This window comes from Hemitrygon akajei, chromosome 5, assembly GCF_048418815.1.
Source record: "Hemitrygon akajei chromosome 5, sHemAka1.3, whole genome shotgun sequence".
In the NCBI taxonomy this organism is placed as follows: domain Eukaryota; kingdom Metazoa; phylum Chordata; class Chondrichthyes; order Myliobatiformes; family Dasyatidae; genus Hemitrygon; species Hemitrygon akajei.
In genome coordinates this window covers 27,759,279-27,782,530 of record NC_133128.1, presented here as the reverse complement: position 1 = coordinate 27,782,530, position 23,252 = coordinate 27,759,279, and the positions used below count along the sequence as shown (strand labels likewise).

Sequence of the window (23,252 nt, the reverse complement as noted above, 5' to 3'; positions counted from 1 at the left end):
TAGCATTAATTTTGAAGAATAATATAATACATTAAAATTCGAGACATTTACTTGCAATGAAATTCTATTATTTAAATCCAGTCTAATTATTAATAAAGCACTTACATTGACCATATATCGACCTTGGGACCGTACTTCTTCCGTGCTAAAAGTTCTGGAGCTGCATAGGCTGGACTCCCACACTGGGTGCTAAAAGGGTCAGAATAACCCAAAATTCCAGCACAGTTGCTCAATCCAAAATCTAGTGAATCCAAGAGAATGAACATCAAAATCCAACTGGACATGTACAATCATTCTCAGCTTCAAGATATGCCTCAAAAATTTCCTTTACAAAATCTGTCCACAGATTGTAGTGCTTCATTTTCCCAGTCTTGTCTATCGACACTATTTTACCCTCAAATTCTAATATTTTACACTTCCCGCTACAAGTTAGGGTAGAAAATGTTTACATATTTTTAAATCTCCAATTTTACAAAACAATTTGAGATAACAATTGCCCACTCTAAAATTTGCAAAAAAAACTCAGATTAAGCACTTCAAAAAATCTTCAGCTATTCCAAATGAAGCACTTGGTATTAACAATCATATGGGAATTACTAACATTTAAAATGAATCTTTTTAAATGTTTTAAGAGTCGTTGAATTACAATATGTAACAGGGGAAAAGATTTTTCTGCCCAATGTCTCCATGCTAAACAAGTTGCTTGCACAGTTCAATTCTCCTGCATTTGACCTGCACATACCACTAAATCTTTCCTATTCATGAACCTTGAATATGGCCAAACGTCTTTTAAATGTTATAGTTGTACAGGCCCCTACCACTTTCTCTGGTAGCTTGTTCCATATACCAATATACAATATCCAAAATATATATATATATATTTTGTGAAAAATTTACCACTCAGGCCCGCTTGAAACCTATGCTTTAGACTCCTCTACCCTGGAAAAAATCTTTGACCATCTCCTTACCTGTGCCCCCCATAATTTTATAAACCTCTCATAAACACCTCAAAAACACCTCAGCCTGTCCAGTCTCTTTTTAAAACTAGAGCTCTCCAATCCAGGCAAAATCCTTACTGATCTTTTCTGCACTCTCACCAGGTTAATGACATCCGACCCATAGCGTGTGTGTAGCACTGTGAGGATTTTTTTTTTTGATTTCTCAAGTACCTTCAATAGCACACAGCCCTCATTGTGGAGGAAAAGCTCTTTCAATGCAGGTTGGCACTTCCATTGTGTGGATAATAGACTACCTGACCGGCAGACCACAGTTCGTGGCGCTTTGGAGCCATGAGTCAGACATGGCTATAAGCAGCACTGGGGCCCCACAGGGGACTGTACTGGCTCCCTTCCTGTTTACCCTGTATACCTCAGACTTTAGATACAACACTGAGCCATGTCATCGACAGAAATTCTCTGATGATTCAGCACTAGTTGAGCATATAAAGGGAGATGGGAGGGTGAATACAGGGCTCTGGTGCAGGACTTTGTGATGTGGTACAAGCTGAATCATCTGCAGCTCAACATCAGTAAGGGAAAGGAGATGGTGAATGACTTTAGGGAAACTAAGCCTGCGCTGCTCCTTGTTACTAGTGAAGGTGAGGACATGGTTGTGGTAAGAACATACAAGTACTTGGGAGGGCACCTGGATGGTAGACTTGAGTGAATTACCAAGAAGGGCCAGGGTCACCACTATTTCCTGAGGAAACTGGGGTCCTTTGCAGTACGCAAGCCTTTCCTTCACACGTTCTACCAGTCTGTTGCTGCCAGTACAATTTTCTATGTGGTGGTGTGCTGGGGTAATGGCATCAACATGGGAAATGCCAACATGCCCAATAAACTGATCAGGAAGGTTGGATCTATTATAGGAGTAAAACTGGACATACTAGAGGCTGTGTTAGAACAAAGGACCCTATGGAACATCCTGGCAATTCTGGAGAATGTTTCTCACCTTCTGCATGCTATCTTGGCTGAACAGAGGAGCACTTTTAGTAACAGACTAAGACAACTGCACTGCTCCAAAGAGCACAATATGAGGTCATTCTTATCCTTGGCCACTAGGCTCTATAAATGAGTCAACTTATAGCTGGGGAAGTGATGATCCGTCTCCGGTTAGAATGTTTGAGGTAACTCATTTTTTTTATTCTTTCTTACTTCTCTTCTAATATTTGTATAGTTGTGTATCTGTGTACTTATTTGTATTAGCGCGTGGCCTAGTAGGCAAGGCATCAGTCTAGTGATCTGAAGGTCACTGGTTCAAGCCTCAGCTGAGGCAGCGTGTTGTGTCCTTCAGCAAGGCACTTAACAACACATTGCTCTGCGACGACACCGGTGCCAAGCTGCTTGGGTCCTAGTGCCCTTCCCTTGGACAACAGTGGTGGCGTGGAGAGGGTAAGGCTTTCAGCTTGGGCATCTGCCGGTCTCCCATACAACCCTTCCCAGGCCTATGCCCTGGAAACCTTCCAAGGTGCAAATCCATGGTCTCATAAGACTAACAGATGCCTATTATTATGTGTACTTATAATGCTACTGAGACACTGTAATTTCATTTGGGATCAATAAAGTATCTATCTATCTATATTCCAGCTGTGGTCTTACTGATGCCTTGTATATTACTTGATTTTACTCCCACCTAGTGTACTCAGTTCATGTCTGATGAAGACAAGCATGTCATGTGCCTTCTTCAGCACCTTGTCTATGTGTGTCATTGCTAAGTATTTGTGCTCTTTGGTCTCTCTGTTCTACAATACTCCCCACGGCCTTTCAATTACTGTTTAAGTCCTGCTCTGGTTTTGCTGCCCAAGATGCATCACTTCGTACTTAACTGAGTAAAATTCCATTCTATCAGTCTTTGGCCCACTTTCCCAGTTAATTTATATCCTGTTGTAATTTTAGACAAAGTTCTTTACTGTCTACCACCCCACAAATTTCAGTGTCATCTGTAAAATTACGATTCATGCCACCTACGTTCTTAGCCAAATTGCACCGTTCCCTGTGGCACACAACCAGACACAGGCCTACACTCTGAAAAACAACACACCACTAACACCCCCAACTCCTTCTACAAAATCAGTGTGTATCCCGTCAGCTATTCTATCACGGATCCCATGAGGTCTCACCATATGGACCAGTCTATCATTTTGTACCTTGTCAAATGGGTTGCTGAAGTCTACATAGATAACATCTACCACTCTGCCCATGTCAATCCTTTTGGTTACTTCTTCAAAAAACTGATGAGGCATGATTTGCTCATGCACAAAGTCATACTGACTTTCTCTAATCGTTCCTTAATATGCTTCAAGACATCAAAATTCTATTCACTGAATTACCAGATTTTCTACACAGTAAGTGCAGAAGAGAAGTATTAATTTTAAGACCTCGTCAATTTGAACATTGCAATATGTGCTTTTATATAGTTCCTTAACATATCAAACATTTTCCAGAATGAATAGCAATTGGAGAACAGCATCAAAAGCTAACAGTTTACTTTTTTAGTAGCTGCCTTTAACCATGTTGCCGGTGCTATCAGGTATCTGCTCATTCTCACAGATGAAATTTTCTAGTTCACTGTTCACTCCTAACAACTTAAACTAAGATAAACAGAAAATCTGGAATATTCATGAGATTAATCATTATCTCACAAAGAGAGAAAAAATTTTTTAAAACAATTATTTGTGTGGAGCCCTTTGTCAGCTAAAGGTCCCTACGAAAGTATTTACACTTGTTTGCTTCAAGCAGTGTCTGAACTGGCTTGTCTTTCTCACTTTATGTTTCCATTATTTTCATCTTCTCAAATCCCCCTTCAATCCTTATTTTTAATTTTAATGGCTGCATAGTCCCTCTCCGAGAAAATTCCTCTAGAAATGATCAATCTCCTCCCAGCATTTTTATTAATTTTACCACATAATATTCTCCAGAAATTTCCTCATTCTATTTATTTAATAATTTATTGAAATACAGTGTGAATAGGTCTTTCCGGCCCTTTGAGAGGCACTGCCCAGCAACCCCTTTGGGACTGTGGGAGCAAACCAACGCACCCAGAGGAAACCCATGCAATCACAGGGGGAACGCACAAACCTCCTTACAGACAGCAGTGGGAATAGAACCTGGCTCGGCAGTACTGTAAAGCATTGCGCTAACCCCAACAGCATGAGAAAAGTTTCAAAGTATCCAACCCTTCCCAATTCTGAACCAATGCCCACTGAGCATACCTATTAATTTTATATTGTTTTCTTCATCAAGTAAAAGGTTTTCAATCTTCAGATCTCTGCAAAAAGAACAAAAGTAAAACTCATTAACTCATTCAGAAAACTCTCTGTTACTGTATTTAGAAAGAAATAACTTTGGTTAAAGGGGCAAGACACTACTGAAGAGAAAGAAAGCTAGAACTAATGTAATTAAGCCATACTAAACGTATGCAATTACTCAGAGTTAGCACATTCACAAAATTTGAATGCAGTCATTGAAAACCAGGTAGGATGTTTACTGCTCATGAAATGGGCTGTTATGCTCTGGGGATCTGTCAAGCTTGTTTGTGGCACATAGGCACTGGCAGAATAAATATCTCATTCTACAGCTCTGATGTAAAGCAACACATTATAATTTATTTTTAAGCATGTCTAATGGCTTTGAAAACAGTGTGAAGACCCACAATATTTGCAGAAAGTGGGGCAACACCTTTTTTCACAGTGTTGGTAAACACTCCTGCATTCGATTCCTCTGTGGGTTATTTAACCAAAAAGACATTAATGGATTAAAAAAGAAAAGCATAGATGGGAAACTGTTACTACTACATTAAATAATTATTGCACAGAAGAATTCTCAATTGCAGGTGCAATGCTCTTTCTAGTACGGCAGTAAAATAGCTTCAGGCTAGGCAGAAATGTCTGCTTTGCAAAAGCAATAAATAGCTGATTTTGTGGCAATTCAAAGCTACAATTGCAACCAGGAATAAATTGTATTTGAGCATTTCAAGTCCAAGTTGGATACTTGTAAATAGCTTGACATTATTCTGTTCAGTCTGCAAGTAACAGATTTGTATGTGCAGAACGATGCATTCTCACAAGAAAAAGCAAGATTTTCAGTGAAGAATCTGTTAAAAAAGCAACCGACTGGGTCCCATTTATCCTCTGAAATAATTCCTATTATGATAATACTTTGTTCCCTTTCTATATATAATTATTCTTCACCTTCCTAAGACCACAGGACATGGGAGCAGAATTAGGCCATTTGGCCCATCAAGTCTGCTCTGCTATTCATCATGATTGATTTATTTTCCCTCTCAACCCAATTCTCCTGCCTACTCCCCATACATCCTTACAAATCAAGAACCTACCCACCTCCACTTTAAATACACCCAATGGCTTGGCCTTCACAGCTGTCTGTGGTAATGAATTCCACTGATTAACCATACGCTGGCTAAAAAGAAAACCTCCTCATCTCTGTTCTACAGGGACTTCCTTATTTTCTGAAGTTTTGCCCTCTGATCCTAGACATGTCCACTACAGGAAACAACCTTTCTACGTCCAATCTATCTAGGCCTTTCATTTTGGAAGGAGCAGTGTAGTTCGAAATGCTGACTTTTTAATGTGCACCTTAACACATTAGTCAAAAATAGTATAGGATGCAAAACATTTCTCAGTATAAGGAGGGAAAAATCAGCCCCAGCTGCTGAAAAAAATCCATCCATATACTTTTTGATTGAAGACAGCTTGGTTTTATCATTATAGGTCTATAAGACATAAGAGACTGTGCCACCATTCTATTATGGCTGATTTATTACCCTCTCAATCCCATTCACCTGCTTTCTCCCTATAACCCTTGACCCCCTTAGTAATCAAGAACCTGTCAACTTCCGCTTTAAATATACTTGTTGACTTGGCCTCCACTGCCTTCCATTATAACGATTTTCACAGATTCACCATCCTCTGACAAACTCCTCCTCACCTCTGTTTTAAATGGACGTCCATCAATTCTAAGGCTGTGCCCTCTGGTCCTAGATTCCCTCACTACAGGAGACATTCTTTACACATCCATTCTGTTTAGTCCTTTCAATATTCAATAGATTTCAATGAGATCTCCCTTTATTCCTTTAAACTCCTGTGAGGGCAGGCCCTGTGCCATCAAACGCTCCTCATATGTTAACCTTTTCTTTTCCGTAATCATTTTCAAGAACATCCTCTGGACTTTCTCCAATGGCAGCATATCTTTTCTTGGATAAAGAGCCCAAAACTTCTCAAAATACTCCAAGTCTGGTCTGACCCATGCCTTATAAAATCTCAGCATAACATCCTTGCTTTTATATTCTAGTCCTCTCAAAATGAATGCTACCATTGCATTTGCCTTCCTTACCACTGACTCAACCTGCAAGTTCACCTTTAAGAAATCCTGCACAAGTACTCCCAGGTTCATTTGCACCTCTGATTTTTTTATAATTTCTCCCCATTTAGAAATAGTCTACACCTCTATTTCTTCTACAAAGGTACATGACCATACACTTCCCTCCACCATATTCCACCTGCCGCTACTTTATCCATTCTCCTAACCTGTCCAAGTCTTTTTGCAGACTCCCTGTTTTAAAAACGTGGGTTATCACCCAAGAAAAAAAATGGCTGGAGTCGCTTAGCACTTTAGTGCAAGGGACTTCATTAGGTGTGACAAAAATCAAAGTTATGAAAATTAATGAAGATAGCAACAAAATAAGTGCCAATTCTTACAAAAAGATATCTACCAGAAAACACAATAATAGCTCCATACTTTGTCCAGTGTGAACTCCCGGCAGCACCCATCTCTCTCTCTCTAACTGAGGACAACCTGCTCCGTTTTTTAAGCACTAGGACAAACCATCTTTAATTACCTACAAAGTTAACTTAAGACTACAATGAATTAGATTATGATGCACCGCACAACGTAGTTATTTTGACTTATTTTGTAATATAAGTATCTACCTTAAGTACAGTGTAGAAACAATATACACACATTTACACATCCCCATTACTAAAAGAATGGAAAATTCAGCCATGTAAAGTGAAAAAGACACTATAAAGGTAACCCAAGTGTATTAGCTCAGTTTAGGACCCATTATGAGAATATACCAGGGAAGACATTTGTGGTAAAGAAGGCAAATGCAATGTTGGCATTTACTTCAAGGGGACTAGAATATAAAAGCAAGGAGATAATGCTGAGCCTTTATAAGACACTAGTCAGGCTGCACTTGGAGTATTGACAAACATTTTGGGCCCCATATATCAGGAAGGATGTGTTATCATTGGAGAGAGTCCAGAGGAGGTTTTCGAGGATGATTCCAGGAATGATGCGGTTAACATATGAGGAGTGCTTGGCAGCTTTAGGCCTGGGAGAGAAGGAGATGGCATTTTTACAAGTAAAAAGGTGGGAACAGGGTTCTGTCATCCATAACATTGACATATAACATGATAAGAAGTGTTCTTGACACCAACCCTTGCAGTCACAGGCAGCCAACCAGAAAAGATCTCCTTTATTCCCAGTCTTTGCCTCCTGCCAGTCAGCCAATCTTCTATCCTGCTGCTGGTATCATGTATTATGTTAGATATCTTCTCCTCCACAGTCACCTTCAGCACAAGACTGTGTGCTCTATTTGCTTTACACTTATAACTGTGAGGCTAAGTACAGCTCCAATGCCATATTTCAGTTTGCCGATGACTCCTCTGTGGCTGGCTGAATCAAATGTGATAACGAAACAGCATGTAGGAGGGAGATTGAAATTCTGGCTGTGTGGTACCATAACAACAACCTCTCACTCCACATCAACAAAACCAAAGAGCTGATTTATTGACTACAGAAGGAAGGAATAGGAACTACAGGAGTCAGTCCTCTTCATGGGATCAGAGATGAAAAAGGTCAATAACTTTATATTCAACGGTGTTATCATTTCAGAAGATCTATCTTGGGTCCAGCTTATGTTGTTGTGAAAAAGGCACCTCTACTTTCTTAGAAGTTTCCAAGATTCAGCATGTTATTTAAAACTTTGACTAACTTCTATAGACGCACGGTGGAGAATATGCTGCCCAAATGCATCACGGCCTGTATGGAAACAACAATGCCCTTGAGCAGACAAATCTTCAGAAGGTAGGGGATATAGCCCAGATTATCACAGGTAAAGCCCACCACACCATTGAGCACATTTATAAGGAGTACTGTCACAGGAAAATAACATCAATCATCAACCACCCTCAACATCCAGGCCATCCTCTCTTCTCATGGCTGCCATCAAGAAGGAGGTATAGGTGCCTCAGGCCCTACACCACCAGATTCAGGAATAGTTATTACCCTCCAATCATCAGGCTCTTGAACTCACCCCAAGACTGAACTGATTCCACAACCTGTGGACTCACTTCCTACAACTCATGTTCTCAATATTTATTATTTACTATTTTGTTTTTTGTTTCGTTTTTGTATTTGCATAAGTTGTCTTTTGCATGTTCATTGTTTGTCCATCTTTGTTGAGTGCAGTTTATCAATGATTAAATGCAAATGAATCTCAGGATAGTATATGGTAACATACTGTATATGTACTTAGATAATAAATTTGCTTTGAACTTTAAACTTCACACAGTACCTTGAATATCTCCTGATGAAAGGTCTTGGCCCAAACTGTTGACAGTTTACTCTTTTCCATACATGCTGCCTGACCAGCTGAGTTCCTCCAGTATTTTGTGTGTGTTACTTTGATTTCCAGCATCTTCAGATTTTCTCTTTTTTGTAATTTTATGTTTATTATCAGTGAACTGTTCGTTACAAAGGGCTTTATCAAATGTCTTATGCAATTTCAGTTAAAAACACATGCTTTAATACGTAACTTTAATATCCTCTTCAAAAAGTTCCATTGGGTTTATCTTTTACCAATCTATCCTTTTGCAGAACAACTGTAAAATTCTCAATGCATTCAGTCACTCTTTTCTAATTATAGATTTCAGCATTTTCCTGCAACAGATGTTTTGCTGACCTGTCTAAAATCCCCTGCTTCCTCTCTCCTAATTACCATAATACCATGCACAATGTTCATTCCCAAGTTACATTTTCAGGATCAAGAGAAATTTGAAATGTAATAATTAGAGCAACCATTGTGTCTTCGGCTAGCTGCTATAACATCCTAGATCTTGAGATACGACTGTCTATAAAACCATTATTTCCATTGCCACGGGAATTTAGATTATGTTACCTTTGTGGTTCCCTGTCCCTGATACAGAATTTGTTTTTCTATGAATTTCGGGATTCTATCTTCTTCTACACTAAATACTTACTGTACATAAAATAATCACCAATCAAATCAACCAATATCATGGTGTTGTTTAAAATATCACAATCATTGGTTTTTGCTGGTACCATATTGGCCCAACCACACCAAATTTAATTGTATTTTAACATCCTCTTACTAACAGCTCATCCATCTCTTTACTACCTATTTTGTCAACTGATCAGCAGAACACACAATAGATTATTCTATTTAGTATGCTCTTTTATTTTACTTTTATGTTGTTCTCTACCTCTGTAATCAACCATGGCTTGCCTTTAATATAACAATCATTGTCACTTTGATGAATAGGTTGGTCTTGCATCAAAGCAAGCACTGTTTTGTACACTGCTGGTGTTCTATGGTTTAGATTGCCTCTCAAAGTCTAACCCTATGTCCCTACCGTGAGAGGTGGAAACGGGTAAGGCCAGCCAATAGGGCTTTGGTGAAACCGTATATGCCAATCCCCTGTACAGTGGATACAATGGATTACAGAAACATTGATGAACTCCAACCATACCATCGACTTTGGACAATGGAGAGGGGAGATCATCAATGGCCTATGCTCCACTGGGAGATAAGGACCCAAGAAGATTAGCGTATTATACTTTGCTGTGACTGGTATTTCTTAAGGTAAGACTGGATATCTCCTTGATATTCTGATGCTTGTGCATGTTCAGTGAAAGCCAGATGTTGAAGGCCAGGTGAAGGTCAGATATAGACACATATAACTTCCTGCTCCACCATGGAAGTTGCAGAGACAACATCAGTGATGCACAGAATTACTGAGCTGAGAGGCAGGGTGTACAAGGCTGACAGAAGAAACAGCATCTTGTGGCGACCCACTTCCTAGCGCACTCAAACTGGCTCACAAATAGCCAGCGCGCAGGCACAAAGGCCAGGTCCGCAACAAAGGGAAAAAGCCTGCGGGGGGTTGTGAGTACGTGTCCCTTACAGCATCCGTGCCCGGGGAGGGCGGGATGAGGGAGGCTTTAAAGCAAGGCTGTGAAGTTCGAATAAAATCATCTTTAATTGCAGTTTACCGACTCCGTGTCATTATTTTAGCGCTGCGTGTAGCACACCGCTACAATAGGTGACCCCGACGGTCCAAACGATTTTTGGACCGGAGATGACCGACGCCGCATCTGTTCATGCGGTTTCATTGAAACTGCCAAGCTTCTGGACACTGCGACCTCACCTATGGTTCCAGCAAGCAGAAGCCCAATTCCACGTTCGGCAGATAACCTCAGAGGACACACGTTACTACTACGTGGTGAGCTCCCTCGACCAGGACACAGCGGCCCAGGTTGCGGAGTTCGTACAGTCTCCCCCGGCGGACGGCAAGTACACGGAATTCAAGGCCCTGCTCCTCAGGACTTTCGGACCCACTTCCTAGCACACTCGAACCGGCTCACAAATAGCCAGCGTGCAGGCACAAAGGCCAGGTCCGCAACAAAGGGAAAAAGCCTGCGGGGGTTTGTGAGTACGTGTCCCTTACAGCATCTGTGCCCGGGGAGGGCGGAATGAGGGAGGCTTTAAAGCAAGGCTGTGAAGTTCAAATAAAATCATCTTTAATTGCAGTTTACCGACTCCGTGTCATTATTTTAGCGCTGCGTGTAGCACACCGCTACAATCTCATCCACGCAAACAGGGTTATCAACCTTAAGTAATACAAATGCATATAAATGGTTTATTTATTTTTCCTTGTTTTATTTTCTATTAATTACTTTTAGGACTTGATGGTATTTTTGATGATTTTTAGTCAATGACAACAATTCAAACTATTTTTAAACGTATTTGATTTTTCCAGTTCTTTGACAGCAGTGAGTGGTCAAAGAGCATCAAAGTATACTGAGAGGAGAACCTTAAGATCTGCTACCTGAGGTTAAATCACTACTTGCGGGCTGAATAAGTCTGATTAGTTGGCACTCTGATTTTGGGTGGGCTGGGGGTGCCATGGGCAGTGAGAACAAGGTGGTGGGTCCTATCCAATAGGTGGAATGGCTCGATTTCATCACCAGTCCTCTTTCTTGCCTGCTCCCCACAAACATTAACTCCTTTACAAACTAAAATTTGTGGAATTTGAACCTTCAAAGATTGAATAATTCAGTCTCCACATCTCTTCAGCATAGAGAACTTCAGAGATTTATCACCCTCTGGGAGAAGAGAATCTTCTCTCCTTTGTCTTAAATTAGAGGCAACTCATTCGGAAGCTGTGACTCAAAGAACAAAGAACAATACAGCACAGTACAGTTCATTTGGCCCACAATGTTGTGCCAACATTTAAACCCTGCCTCCCATATAACTCTCCACCTTAAATTCCTCCATATACCTGTCTAGTAGTCTCTTAAATTTCACTAGTGTATCTGCCTCCACCACTGACTCAGGCAGTGCATTCCATGCACCAACCACTCTCTGAGTAAAAAACCTTCCTCTAATATCCCCCTTGAACTTTCCACCCCTTACCTTAAAGCCATGTCCGCTTGTATTGAGCAGTGGTGCCCTGGGGAAGAGGCGCTGGCTGTCCACTCTATCTATTCCTCTTAATATCTTGTACACCTCTATCATGTCTCCTCTCATCCTCCTTTTCTCCAGAGAGTAAAGCCCTAGATCCCTTAATCTCTGATCATAATGCATACTCTCTAAACCAGGCAGCATCCTGGTAAATCTCCTCTGTACCCTTTCCAATGCTTCCACATCCTTCCTATAGTGAGGTGACCAGAACTGGACACAGTACTCCAAGTGTGGCCTAACCAGAGTTTTAGAGAGCTGCACCATTACCCCGCAACTCTTAAACTCTATCCCTCGACTTATGAAAGCTAACACTCCATAAGCTTTCTTAACTACCCTATCTACCTGTGAGGCAACTTTCAGGGATCTGTGGACATGTACCCCCAGATCCCTCTGCTCCTCCACACTCCCAAATATCCTGCCATTTACTTTGTACTCTGCCTTGGAGTTTGACCTTCCAAAGTGTACCACCTCACACTTCTCCGGGTTGAGCTCCATCTGCCACTTCTCAGCCCACTTCTGCATCCTATCAATGTCTGTCTGCAATCTTTGACAATCCTCTACACTATCCACAACACCACCAACCTTTGTGTCATCTGCAAACTTGCCAACCCACCCTTCTACCCCCACATCCAGGTCGTTAATAAAAATCATGAAAAGTAGAGGTCCCAGAACCGATCCTTGTGGGGCACCACTAGTCACAACCCTCCAATCCGAATGTACTCCCTCCACCACGACCCTCTTCTGGTTCTGTACCCCACACCCTCCCATCTCCTGGCATCTATCCTGTTAGAATGTTATAAGATCAGTTATCAATCTTTCAAACTTAGATGTAAATAGGCTCAACTTGTTCAATTGTTCCTTTCATCATTCTTTCATCATAGGAATAAAGGCTGGTGAACCTTCACTAAAATTCTTGCAGTAAAAATCCTGCCTTAAATAAAAGATCATAACTATTCAGCACCCCAGGTGTGGTCCCATGAATCCCTATAAAGTTCTAAGACTTGCATTTGAATATACATATGAATGCATTTTTGTACTTAATTCCTCTGTGAATAAAGGCCAACATAACATTCCATTCACCCTCATAATTACTTGCTGTACTCGCATGTTAACGTTCTCTGTTTCATGTATAAGTGTTCCCAGATCCCTTTGTCAGGCAGCATTCTGGAGTCCTTCTCCATTTAAAATTACACTGATTTTGTATTTTACTGCCAAGTGGATAACCTAACATTTACCCTCATTCTGGTCCATCTGCAAAATACATAAATACACAGTCAACCTACCTACTCTCAGTAGTCACCTGTACACCTGCTCATTAATGCAGATATCTCATCAGCCAATCAGCAACTCAATGTATAAAAACAGGGATACATGAGAAAGAAAAGGTTCAGTTGTTGTTCTGACCAAACATCAAAATGGGGAAGAAATGTGATCTAACTGACTTTGATTGTTGGTGCCAGACAGGGTGGTTTGAGTAACAGTCTCTAGAATTCACAAAGAATGGTGCGAGGAACAGAAAACATCCTGTGAGTGGCAGTTCTGCGGACAAAACCATTAATGAGAGAGGTCAGAGGAGAATGGTCAGACTGGTCTAAGCTGACAGGAAAGCACCAGGAACTCAAGTAACTATGCATTACAACAATGGTGTGCAGAAGAGCATCTCTGAATGTTCAGCAAGTTGAACCTTGAAGAGGATGGGCTACAGCAGCAGAAAACCATGAGCATACTCTCGGTAGTCACTTTATTAGTTACAGTACCTCCTGAACCTAATAAGGTGGCCACTTAGCATAGATTCCTTTACAGACATTTTGCTTATGGGGTGTTAGCTTTCATAAGTCGAGGGATAGAGTTTAAGAGTCGTGAGGTAATGATGCAGCTCTGTAAAACTCTGGTTAGGTTACACTTGGAGTACTGTGTCCAGTTTTGGTTGCCTCACTATAGGAAGGATGTGGAAGCATTGGAAAGGGTACAGAGGAGATTTACCAGGATGCTGCCTGGTTTAGAGAGTATGCATTATGATCAGAGATTAAGGGAGCTAGGGCTTTACTCTCTGGAGAAAAGGAGGATGAGAGGAGACATGATAGGGGTATACAAGATACTAAGAGGAATAGATAGAGTGGACAGCCAGCGCCTCTTCCCCAGGGCACCACTGCTTAATACAAGAGGACATGGCTTTAAGGTAAGGGGTGGAAAGTTCAAGGGGGATATTAGAGGAAGGTTTTTTACTCAGAGAGTGGTTGGTGCGTGGAATGCACTGCCTGAGTCAGTAGTGGAGGCAGATGCACTAGTGAAATTTAAGAGACTACTAGACAAGTATATGGAGAAATTTAAAGTGGGGGGTTATATGGGAGGCAGGGTTTAAGTGTCGGCACAGCATTGTGGACCGAAGGGCCTGTACTGTGCTGTACTATTCTATGTTCTATGTTCTATCGTCCTCATGGCTTACTTTCCTATCTACTTTTGTGTCATTAGCAAATCTGCCTCAATTCACTCCATCCCTTTGCCCCAACCATTAAATTATTCTGTAAATAATTGATACTAGTGATGCTAGTAGCAGACCATATCATGGAACTCTTATTAAATCTAGAATATAGCTGCTTCGCCTTTCTATGGATGTGATTAAAATAATGTGTTTTTGTGTCTGATTCATTTTCCTAACCAACTTTTTTTACACTGTGGATTATGAGTGTATACAATGAGATACTAAAGGAGGCTCTAAACAGGGATTCCCAACATGGCTTCTACTGACCTCTTGCTTAATGGTATTGGTCCTTGGCATAAGAAAGATTGGGAACCCCTGCTGTAAAGTGATGTAACTGGTATAATCTGAGCAAATGTTTGACAGAGCTCTGAGCAAATGCATTGTGAAGCTTCTGAATATATGCACTCGAATCTCTATCAAATCAGTATCTAATGTGATATGTTATTTACCTAAATGGATATTCGATATTAGGTATCTTGAACTGGCCATTGTTAAACTTATTGCATTAGGTGAATTAGATTTTAAAATCAGTTAGAGGAACCAAAATAACTCACTCAAAATGTTGGAGGAACTCAGCAGGTCAGGCAGCATCTTTTTTATATTATTGACATACAGCACAGAATGGGCCTTTCCAGCCCTTTGAGCCATGCCACCCAGCAATCCCCCAATCACAGGACAATTTACAATGACCAATTAGTCTACTAACTGGCATGTCCTCGGATTGTGGGAGGAAACTGGAGCACTCAGAGTAAATCCACGCAGTCACGCGGAGAATGTGCAAACTCCTTACAGACAGCGATGGGAATTGAACTTGGGTCACCTATACTGTGAAGCATTGTGCCAACACAACGCTACGGAGACAAATAAAGAATTGATCTTTTCGGATGAGAAACATCGACTCTTTATTCCTCTCCGTAGGTGCTGCCTGACCTGCTGAGTTCCTCCAGCAATTTTTGTGTGTTAGTTTGCACCTGCAGAATTTCTTCTGTTTAAGAGGTACCAAGATACTATTTTCAATTAAATAATATGTATCAAATTATTTAAAAATACATATTGGAAAAGGAAGAAGATGGCACCAGCAAACAACGCGACCCCCTCAAGACGGTTCATGAAGCAATCCCTTCTTCTACATCTCCTTTTCATTTCAGATATGGTTCTGCTACTGTTAGAGCCTGTTATCTACATCCTGGCATTGTGATGTAGAGCTGATAGGGCATTCTGGTGCTCTACTGTCTCCAGAGTATTCCACAAGGCTGCAACAAAGCATGCAGCGTGGAAGACAGGAAGCAGGAAGCAAGTTCACGATCAACACCTTCTCTCCCCAATCTTGCCGATGAAAGCGCAGGGGAAGTTGGACATCATCGAGACGGGTGCAGAGGGAAGGCAAGTGTTCAGTGCCATCTACTAGCCTCTCACTCGTTGCTGCTGGAGAAGGCATCTGCGTGTGGCAGTCTCTTGCCCGTTCTCACTCACTACTCCCAAGGGAAGGTCTTTGCGATTGAGTTACCTCTCCCTCCCTTGATGCTGTCAGCAGATGGTGCTGGAGCAAAGTGTAATTGACCCAGATTGTAGACTTGGACTGTAATTTTGGTGTATGATGCGTTCTAGTTTCTAACTCACGCCCTGGTTACTCTTTTCTGTTACAAGTTTTGGGAGACTTCTGAATCAGGGTGGCCTAGAGCTAACAAACACTGAGCTGAAATGTTCTGAAATATGCCTCTTGATTTTGTGTTTTATATTCTATGTTTTAATTTTTTTGTTGCCATTTGCATGTTTCTTTGCACGTGGGGTAAGAGGGGGGTTTGATGTTTGATGTTTTTCTTTGAACGCGTTGGTTCTATGGTTCTTTCTTTCGTGAATGCCTCTGAGCAAGATGAATTTCAGAGTAATATACTGCATACATACGTTGATAATAAGTGTACTTTGAATCTTTGGAAAAGGTACCATCCAATCCATTAAAACTCTCCCCATTCAACAGTTAACTTTCCTATCACATCAGCATCAGACTTCTAACATGCACATTAAATAACTTAAACGTTGTTGGCAGTTCTTTTTTCCTATGTTAATGAATAAAGATATTTATCAAGCCAGGTATTCTAAATTTCCTTTATCACATTCTCATTTACATTCCAGTTTACCTAAACAACTGTAACAGATGTCAGAACATTGACTTCAAGGCTTTCTGATGCACTATTCATCATTTTAAGGTATTTATTTTGACATCTTTCAGGTGGCAGCATGACTTTGTGATGTTGGGAACAGCAGTGTCAGCCAAGTCTGCTTCCATAACGAAGAGTTGATTACAATTGTCAATAATGATACTATGATAATATGCCCTTTTATAAGATTAAATCTACTCATTAAAAGAAAACACACACACACACACGTGCACACGCATATGCACACTCATACACCTACCTATGGACAACTCCTGCTCGGTGCAGGTGCTCCACTGCTAGAGTGAGTTGCCTGATATATCGGCGTGCCTCTGCTTCTTCCAAAATCTTTTTGTCATACATTTTGTGCATTAAGTTCCCTCCTGTGCATAGCTCCATAACCAAGTAGTAGCTGTTCTCTGTTTCGAGTATATCCAGAAGCTGCGTGATATTTGGGTGCCTGATCATCTGATGAATCTGCCCTTCTCTCCGCAGGTTCTTTGTTACATAGGAGTCTTTCTTGGCTTTCTTCTTATCAATAACCTTCACAGCCACCTAACAGATAACAGAAATTCTGATTACCATTCGGCATGAAATTTACTCCAGCCCGCGTCTGCAGCTAATTGATGAGCTAACTCCTTTTGGAAAGATAAATGACTCAAAATGAACAGGTGCCTTGTGGCCACTTGGATTTTGTGGTTTGAAATGTTCATACTTTCCCAACTACAACTGCAAAATACACCCAGCAGTTAAAACTGTGTCTGGAGAGTACAGTTCAAATTATACATTGTAAGTAGTAAATGAAGTTTTGGTGATTATAGTTCTCTGATGGATGATAACCATTTGGAAACAAATTAAGGACGATCACACAAGAATGTGAACTGTATAATGTCAAAACGTTGTTGTTTTACAGTAATCTTTTAAAGTTAAATCAGGCCTGACATTAAATAATGCCAGCAATTCAATGCATCATTTCTCAAAGCAGGAGACTTCACATGTTGCAGTCTGGAGCACCTCAGAGGGTCCAGCTGCAGTTCTGGTGGGGAAAAGGAAACGTTGACAATATTAATATGCATTTCTGCTCACCACACTACGTGATTGATGGAAAGGATGCAGAGGCAATTCATCAGAATGTTGCTTCAGTTATGACTCTGGATAGACCGGTTTATTTTCCCTGTAGCCGAGGAGGATAAGCACTAACTTATCCCTCTCTTTTCCAGTTCTGATAAAGGGTCACATTAACTGCTTTCTGTTTTAGATGTGTTCTTTTACAGTCTGAGGCATAGAATGCTTGAGCAGGGAGATCACTGAGAACCATATAAAAAGTTGTTACGCAACAACTAGACTGTGTGCAGTTGTGATCACCACACTAGAAGAAGGATGCGATCATAATAGAGATGGTGTGAGAGTGTTGCCAGCAATGGAGATGATTAATTAAAAATTAAAGTATTCCTTTTTAACATATCTTCAGCAAAAGTTAATAATTTAATGTACTTTTTATATCTTTACACCTGCTGTAATTTTTATGGAAAATTGTTTAGTGTTCAATTTTCTTCTCTGGGAAGAACTTTAAGAGCATTGTGATCTTGCACAAGGGAGAATGTTGCTTTTGAACCGAGGACATAGAACATAGAACAGTACAGCAGAGGAACAGATCCTTTAGCCCACAGTCTGTGCTGAACATGATGCCATATTAAAGTAATTTTTTTCTACCTGCACATGATCCATATCACTCCATTCCAAGAATATTCATTAGCCTGTCTAAATGCCATTGAAACACCACTATTGTGTCTGTTTCTGCCCTACTCGTTGGCACAACCAGGTGACCAGAACTACACACAATACTCCTGGTGTTGCCTAACCAAGACTAAAAAGGCATGCTTGTGAGGCTCTCCTGTAGCTGATTTGCTTCTTCGCTGCCACCAATAACTTAACTGAGAAGAAAGGAGAAGCACACCAGGGGATTCAAATCAAAGTTAATTGAGGTAAAGGTGTTAATTTGGTGGAGGAAATAATTTGGTCCTTGCACAGAATGTGTATTTAGAACTGAACTCTGTTATTGCAACTCATGGCAGTCTAGCCTTGAACTAAAAATATATAGAACTATATATTCTCCAAACCAAAGGACATAATCAAAAGCCAAACCCTTCCATATTTTGACCATTTTACTTGGAATTCTGTAATTGTATTCTTGCAATCTAGTTTCCACTATTGTTACAATACCTCCTTGTTAAATCTATTGCAAAAAAGTGGTAAAGCAGAACATTAATTTTCATGCATAATGAATCTTCACGAAAAATACTACAAACTGAATGTTCCAGATTCTGTGACATTGTAGAGAAGTTGGCACATCATGATTCACCCGAGCAACTAAAATTACAGTAAGAACATAAACAGGAATACAACATGTCCATGCGTAAAGCTATATTATTGATGAAGATCGCCAATAAAACTCTTTGTAATTAATGCATTAGTCTTTGACTTTCTAAACCTGCCTCAGCCTTTAATATACTTGACCACATCACCCTTCTCTCCTGTCTCTCAGCCATACACCAGCTAGGTTTGTCTGAATTCATCAAGCTCCATTCATATTTACCTAGTCATAACCAAAGATCACTAGCAATCCCTTTCCTAGATCTTATCTCTTTTCCAATTATAACCAAAAATCTTCAATCCAAAATATTAACTGAGTTTCTCCATCCATAGATTCTGCTTCTATTTCAAACTTCCAGCATCTTCAGTTTATTAATGTTAATTCCTCTACTATCCCTGTGGAGATTTGACATGATATCTAAATCCTTGACAAAATTTCCATAGACATGCGTTGGAAAGTATATTGACAGGCTACATCACAACCTGGTATGGAAACAACCAATGCCTTTGAATGGAAATTCCTACAAAAGGTTGTGGATTGGGCCTGTACATCATGGGTAAAGCCCTCCCAACCATGGAGCATATCTACATGAAACACTGTCATAGGAAAGCAGCATCCATCATCAGAGAATCTCACCATCCAGGCCAGGCTCTTTTCTTGCTGGTGCTATCAGTTAGAAGGTAAAAGAGCCTCAGGACTTGTACCACCAGATTCAAGAACAATACTACCCCACAACCATCAGGCTCTTGAATAGAAGGAAATAACTGTACTTACTTGCCCCATCATAAAAATGTTCCTACAACCAATGATTTCACTTTTAGGACTCTTTATCTCGTGTTCTCATTATTTATTGCTATTTATTTATATTTGCACTTGCAGTTTGTTGTCCTCTGCACTCTGGTTGATCTTTCATTGATCCTGCTATAGTTAGTATTCTATGAAATTGTGAGAATGCCCCCAAGAATCTCAAGGTGTATAAGATGATACATATGTACTTTGATAATAAAATTAACTTTAAACTTTCCCTTCTGGTGGCTATAGCATTGCCTCTGATTATAACCACGGACTTATCCATGTTCATTCCTATTTCTCAGTGATACCATCAAAAGACAGGAGCCATTTTCACCAAGCTGTGCCACACCATTGTATCATTCTGTCTCTAAATTTGTCCAGCATCCAAAGTGAGCCAATGAAGTACAGATAATTTTCTTCTGTTTTTGAACCAATAATTCCAAGTTTCCTTTGGTCAGTCTCTGAAGTTGAAGTGGATAGTCTGAAATATTGGTAATGCATTTGACTCAGAAATTAGTTTTCAGCTACTGTGCCATCACAAAGAGCAGCTTCGGTCTCTATGAGATTGCCCGACTTTGTCCATGCCCAAGCTAATCTCCTGTGAAACCCCTCATGACTGTTGTAAAATCTCAAGACCTCGCTATTCCAGCACAATACTGGTCAGCTTTTCTTGGTGTTTCCTCACAAATGTGAATTATCCAAAATTTAGCAGCAATCTTAAACAATCCCAGTCACTGACGATCCTTATGCTTGCTGACCACACTGGCTTGGCCCAGGCAACACTTTAGTCTAGAAATTGAATATTACCCTTTCTTAGTGTGTGAATGCCCATTCAGCTTCACAGAAAAACAAAAGCGAAATTGACCAATAAGACATTTGAAGGTGCAGGAGAATAGATTACGTACACGCAGAGAAATTGGCTGAAATAGCATATGCACGGTTGGTAATTGGGGCCACACATAATACAGCGCACCTTCAGCTGCTTCGCTATACACTAATCTAAAGAAGGTATATTGTGCCTGGTAACCACGTCTAATGTGGCTGTCCAGGTGCTGACAAGCAGAGAGGAAACACCTTCTACATTCACTCTTAGGATGGGAGGGATGACCTATGGGGAATAGTTCAGTAGAAGTGGTCCATAGTCTCTGATGAGTAGCAAGGTGAATACAGAGCCCCCCCCCCTCCCTTGGACTGAAGAACTTAGAACTAAGGGGTCGCGGTCTCAGTTTAGAGAGAGGGATACGTTTCTCTACTCAAAGGGTGGCGAGCCTTCGGGAATCTCCACTCCAGCAAGCCACTAAAGTCCTTACTTTTCCCCGAGGTCAATAGATTTTTGGTCAATAAGGGAATCAAGAACAGGCATCATGTGGGGCAGTGGACCGGCCGTTTTCTTGTTTTAACGAACAGCAGAGTGGAGTTCCCGTGGCTCGGTGGCCTGCTCCAGCTCCTTTCCCGTTTTATCACGGGTCAGATCACATCTGGTTCTGAGTTAAACCACCACCCCGAGGGAATACTTCTCCAGCATGAGTTAGCGCGCCTTTCCAGTGTTACCCTGGCTTGCTTCTCAAATGCTGGGAGACCTGTTCCGTATCTCCTGCACTTTTGTAAATATGCAAGGAGGAGTTGTTCTAACCTATTGTCATTATCAGAACAGAAAACAGTAATTCTGGAAATATTGGTGTTAGACCTCTGAAGCAATTCATCTTTTTTTAAAAGTTTTTGGTGTTTCGGCCAAATGCCCTTCAATGATCCAATTGAATAAAAAAAATGAAATAAGAGTCGGAAAACTAAGTTACCTTTTCACCAGTCAGAACATGCAATCCTTCTCTGACTTTGGCGAAAGATCCCTCGCCTAACTTCCTCCCAATCAGATAACTTCCGACCCGCTTGGTGTGGTGGAAATTGCGGATTGACTCTCGAGAAACATGGGCAACCGAAAATGGAAGGGTAATTTCCGAGCCGGAAATGCGGAGTTCTCCCGGTGACTGGTCGTCCAGGCTGTCTCCGGCTGCCGCCGGCATCCTCGGCCTGGGAAGTGGCTTCTTTCGCCGCCTCTGCAGGAGGAACGTGCCGGCGATCCGGAGCGATAAACGCGGGCAGCAAAGGTCGACAAAATAAGTAATCCGCGCCGATTTCCAACTATCGGTAGTTCAACACCGGTCCAAACAACTCCGGCACCAAGTGGAATTGGAAGAACTCGCCCTGTGCAGGTGTCCAGTTACTTGCACTTACAGTCTAATTGACACAAAGAATGTTAGTCAAGCAAGTTCCGTTCCTCTTCCCCGCTCCAGCAATGTTTACAAGTGGGGCGGCGAACAGTTTATGTCAAATGTAGAGATCGTCATTCCGACAGCTCCACTGTACTTCCTGTGAGAGAGGCTAACGAGAGGGGCTTCAGAGGCAGCAAAGTAATCAGACAACTGCCATATCGGCGTATTTCTCTTCAGAAAACCCGCGGGCACGGTCTGCCGCTACAACCGCAGAAAGAGAGCAGCGACTCTCAGTTCTGGAAGATACATCTTCGTGTTTTCAGTTTGATCCCATTAATCGTGTCCGATCCGTAGTCGACAGATGCGACGCCGCTCGGCGGTTCGTATAGATTTCTGGTCAGTTTCGGTCACTGGAGCATTCTCTGAGACACACACAGACATGCACACACTGAGCTGCGCGAAGGGCACCACTGACTTCATCTTTTGAACTTCTCGGATTTCCAGAAGGCGGGAGCAATCCCAACCTCTTTTCCTCGTACGCGACTTGTGATTTTTTTTAACCTTCTCACTGTCTCCCTTCAAATTTGATGACGCTTTGTTCTCTCCTGCTGTGAACTACCTTTTATTTTATTAATTGTACCTTTCCCGACGGCGCGGTCTTTAATCAGCTCCTTTTGAAATCCTGTCAAACGTTTCTCTCCGATTCTCAGCTCACTGAAGTAAAAGAAAGGTGCTTTTAATAATACACTTTCAAAACTCTTTGTGCAGCGTTTATTAATGATGTATCATGTTTTCCCTCCTTTACCAAAACGGCGCCGAAACTTTTCTCCCAGGTTTTCCAATTTTGTTCGTATCTCCACATCGCGAGGGAAACGGAAAGTTGCTCCGCTTGGTCGTATTTCTATCACCATACGTGTCTGGGTCTATATTCTGGTTATTATTAATGTGCCCTTCACCCCAGCGGAGTTTCTGCAGAATTGTGTGATTGTGACCCTTGTTTAACTTGACGCTTCTGGATCTTTCCTACTTTCCGTGATTTTGTGCACGTTCGCCCTGACCCGCACAATGCTGACCCTTCCCTGGTCTGTCCCCCTCCTCTGTTAGCTCTTTATTCTTCTTTTGGTTTCCCGTCTCTCGTCGAATTTTGTTCTATTTCACCCTCCCATTTCCCCTCTAATTCAGTTTATCTCGTCTTTAATTTGCTTTCTTTATGCTTGCCGCCCCGTGGTTTTGCCTCTTGTTTTGCTCACCAGGGAGCCCCGAAGCAAAGCAAACGCTAATAGTTTTCCGTTCACCGTTTCATTTGAATAATTGTCCCGAGGCAGCAGTGCTCTTAATTGGCCGGTGTCTTACGTCTGTAGTGCCATTTAATTCCCTTTCATGCTGTCTAGCAACCCGCAGCAACCTTTTCATTCAATTATATATTCTGAGGCTAAATAGTACACATTTACGCT

The 23,252-nt window shown here is 41.3% G+C and overlaps 1 protein-coding gene across 1 annotated transcript in view; it reads right to left on the bottom strand.

Annotated features, from left to right (window-relative positions):
• Window positions 1–22,278, bottom strand: part of hunk (hormonally up-regulated Neu-associated kinase) — a 55,045-nt gene extending 32,767 nt beyond the window's left edge. Inside the window, exons 1-4 of the mRNA XM_073045090.1 lie at window positions 21,385–22,278; window positions 16,685–16,977; window positions 4,211–4,266; window positions 106–241 (exon numbers count right to left, since the gene is read on the bottom strand). Coding sequence (XP_072901191.1) covers window positions 106–241; window positions 4,211–4,266; window positions 16,685–16,977; window positions 21,385–21,609 — 710 coding nt within the window. The 5' untranslated portion in view covers window positions 21,610–22,278. The remainder of the gene's footprint in view (window positions 1–105; window positions 242–4,210; window positions 4,267–16,684; window positions 16,978–21,384) is intronic.
• Between the last annotated feature and the right edge of the window lie 974 nt (window positions 22,279–23,252).